We start from the raw sequence: 3,190 nt of genomic DNA, 5'->3' as shown, positions 1-3,190 counted from the left end.
CAAAGCATTTTACTAATCTAGTTCTAATATACATTCATATTCCTATGTTTGTTACCACTTTTTTCAAATTTCCAAAGGCATATTTTGCTATGCTAATTCTCTTCTTTATTTCTTGATCACATACACCATCTTCTGTTTCTAGACTTCCGAGGTATTGGAATTTATTTACTTGTTTTATTTCATACCCATTTATGTTAATTTGTACACTCAATTGTTCCTTTCTTTTTGTTATGCACATTACCTCTGTTTTATCAAAATTGATTTTTAGACCTCTATTGTTGCATGCAGTGCTTAATCCTTCCATCAGACTTTGTAGTTTTTTCTCAGAGTCAGCAATTAATGCTGTATCGTCTGCATATTGGATATTATTTACATTCATTCCCCCTATTTTAATTCCATCCATTTCTTCGATGTCTTGCATGCACTTTTGCCCATAGAGATAAAAGAGATCTGGGGAGAGAACGCACCCCTGTCTCACTCCTCTCTTTATGTTTATCCATTCAGTTGTTTCATTTCAAATTTCCACATTCGCTTTTTGGTCCCAATATAAATTAGCTATTAATTTTACATCCTTTTTATCCACCCCTATGTTTTCAAGCATAATGATAATTTCTTCATGTCTTACCGTGTCAAAAGCTTTTTCAAAATCAATGAAACCTATGTACAAGTCTTTTTGCATTTCTATTGCCCTTTCTATTACTGTTCTTAGTAAGAATATAGCATTTGTAGTTCCCCTTTCTGAATCCACATTGCTCTTCTGGTATGTATTCATTAATTTTATTTCTAATCCTGTTTAAAATGACCCTTAATATTATTTTTGACAACTGACTCATTATGCTGATAGTTCTGTGCTTTGAGCATTCTTCGGCACCTGTTTTTTTTTTTTGGTATGGTTATGAAGGTGGATTCTCTCATACGTTCGGGTATGTATTCAGAATTGTAAATTCTATTTGTCAATTTCTTTATTTTATCTATTGCACCATCACCTGCTGCTTTGATCATTTCTATGGCTATTTCATCTTTCCCTGTCACTTTTCTGTTCTTCATACTTTTCATTGCATGCAGTATTTCTTCTCTCATTATTTCATGACCTTCCAACTCGCCCTCATATTCAGGATTCATTCCTCTTTCATCGTCATACAATTCGTCAACATACTCCACCCATCTTGCAAGTACATCCTTAGAATCCATTAAAACCTTTCTCTCTTTGTCCTTAATTGTTGAGCTTCTTGTCATTCTTCTTTTTCCTGATATATGTCTTACTCTCTCATACATTTGTCTAGGATTTACTTTTTCCACTTCCTCAATTTCCTCACATAATTGCTGTATCCATTCCTCCTTTCTCTTTTTACATTTCCTCTTAATCTCTTGATCTATTCTCTTATAGATTTCTGTATTTCCTTTCATCTTTCTCCTCTCGTTCATTAAATCTAAAATTTCTTCAGTCATCCATTTCTGTCTACCTCTTTTCTATTCATCCGGGCAAACTTCTTTGGCCTTCTCTACCAGGGTATTTTGTATTGTTTTCCATTCTTTTTCTATCATTTCATTTTCCTTTGCATCATTCTCTTCCTCTTGTTCTGTATCTAATATCTCAAATCTGTTTCGAACTTGTACTGTGTATCTTTCTTAGAATTCACTGTTGCTTAGCACCTGTAGATCTTTCTTTGGTTGTTTCCTTCTCTTTTTTTATGTTTTTAAGCCTTAATTTCATTGTAGCGATAACAGGGACATGATCGCATCCATGACCACTATCTGCCCCAGGGTATGTTTTACATCTGATTATTGAGTTTCGAAAGCGTTTATTTATGGTTATGTAGTCTATTTCATTTTCAATCCTTCCGCCCGGGCTTCTCCATGTCCATAATCTTCTTGGGTGTTGTTGGAAAAACGAATTAGCTATGACTTGTTTCTCTACACTACACCATTCAATCCGCGTGTCTCCTCTCTCGTTTCTATTCCCGAGTCCAAAATTTCCTACAATATCCTCATATCTTCCCTTCCCAATTTTTGCATTTAAATCCCCCATAACCAGTGTTATTTCGTGTTGCTTGCATAACTTCTTTGCTGCTGTTAGGGACTCATAAAAATTCTCAATGTCTTCATCAGTGTAATCACATGTAGGTGCATAGAATTGTATTAAATTGACATCTATCTGTTTTCCTGTCAGTTTTACTAGTATTATTCTATCAGATATCGCCCAATAGCCTGTTATACCTTTCGCTGCATTGGCTGTCGTCATGACTCCAACGCCTCTCTGGTGTGTTTCACCACCACTATAAATAAAAGTAATGTCCTTATCTGAGATAATTCCTGTGCCCTCCCATCTTACTTCACTAAGCCCAATGATGTCAACTTTTAATCTATCAAATTCTTGTTTAATGTTTTCATATTTTCCACGTTGATATAAAGTATTTATGTTCCATGTACCTATTTTTATATAATCGTTACAATATATCTTCATTCTTTCATCCTCCTCCAATCTTTGCACAGTCACATAATGACGATCAGACGCTACCTGTTGCGCATAGACATTCCGACCGGACGTGGTTCCATTCACAACTGATGTGTTCCCATTTACGTCGTTGTCTACATTTATTCTTTGGCTTGCCATGACTATACTAGGGTGATACATGATGAGGTCCCCTCGTTCTCTTTCACGGTTTTTGGGAGTTTTCTCTCCTCTACCACAGCCGTTTTCTCTTAGAAACAGAGTCGCCTTGGTAGTGAACACACAGCCGTTGGCCTGCTTCAGGCTCATCCGCCTTGCCCGGTGACTGTCTGTGAGTGAGTGCTACCACCATCCCCTCATATGGTTTGGCCCGCCAGTTGAGACGGTTACCGGGGTATGGCGTTGGAGCCACATATGAAAGTTGAGGTGAGGATGAGAACCAGAGGGAATGTCCACCCTCTTTGCGGGCGCAGTTGACATGTCCTCACAGATGGTACCTCTATCCACAAACCCCCCTATACCCCACCTGGAAAAACGCAATGATAATTTTGATACATAAAAAGGTTAACACAGAAGACTTAAAGAATTACCGACCTGTAAACCTCCTTTCAGTTATCTATAAGCTGTTCACAAAAATCATCACAGCCCGTATCACCGATACATTAAATTCAAAACAACCCAGGGAACAGGCAGGGATCTGCAGCGGATTCTCAACTACAGACCATATCCACACACTAG

The 3,190-nt window shown here is 37.4% G+C and overlaps 1 protein-coding gene across 1 annotated transcript; it reads right to left on the bottom strand.

The window, feature by feature from the left end:
• Positions 1–1,636: 1,636 nt before the first annotated feature.
• On the bottom strand, positions 1,637–2,761 carry LOC147468861 (protein CFDP2-like). The gene has a single exon (XM_086552418.1). The coding sequence runs from the start codon at positions 2,759–2,761 to the stop codon at positions 1,637–1,639; it is 1,125 nt and encodes a 374-aa protein (XP_086408544.1).
• Positions 2,762–3,190: the final 429 nt, after the last annotated feature.

The sequence above is a fragment of the Penaeus japonicus genome, unplaced genomic scaffold, assembly GCF_977035675.1.
Source record: "Penaeus japonicus unplaced genomic scaffold, GWHDUDI00000001_assembly GWHDUDI00000026, whole genome shotgun sequence".
Taxonomy (NCBI): domain Eukaryota; kingdom Metazoa; phylum Arthropoda; class Malacostraca; order Decapoda; family Penaeidae; genus Penaeus; species Penaeus japonicus.
This window is presented reverse-complemented; position numbering and strand designations above follow the sequence as displayed.

Bases quoted from the DNA above. Each gene is read 5' to 3' on its own strand.
- LOC147468861 (XM_086552418.1), bottom strand. From the start codon at position 2,761: ATGAGCCTGAAGCAGGCCAACGGCTGTGTGTTCACTACCAAGGCGACT.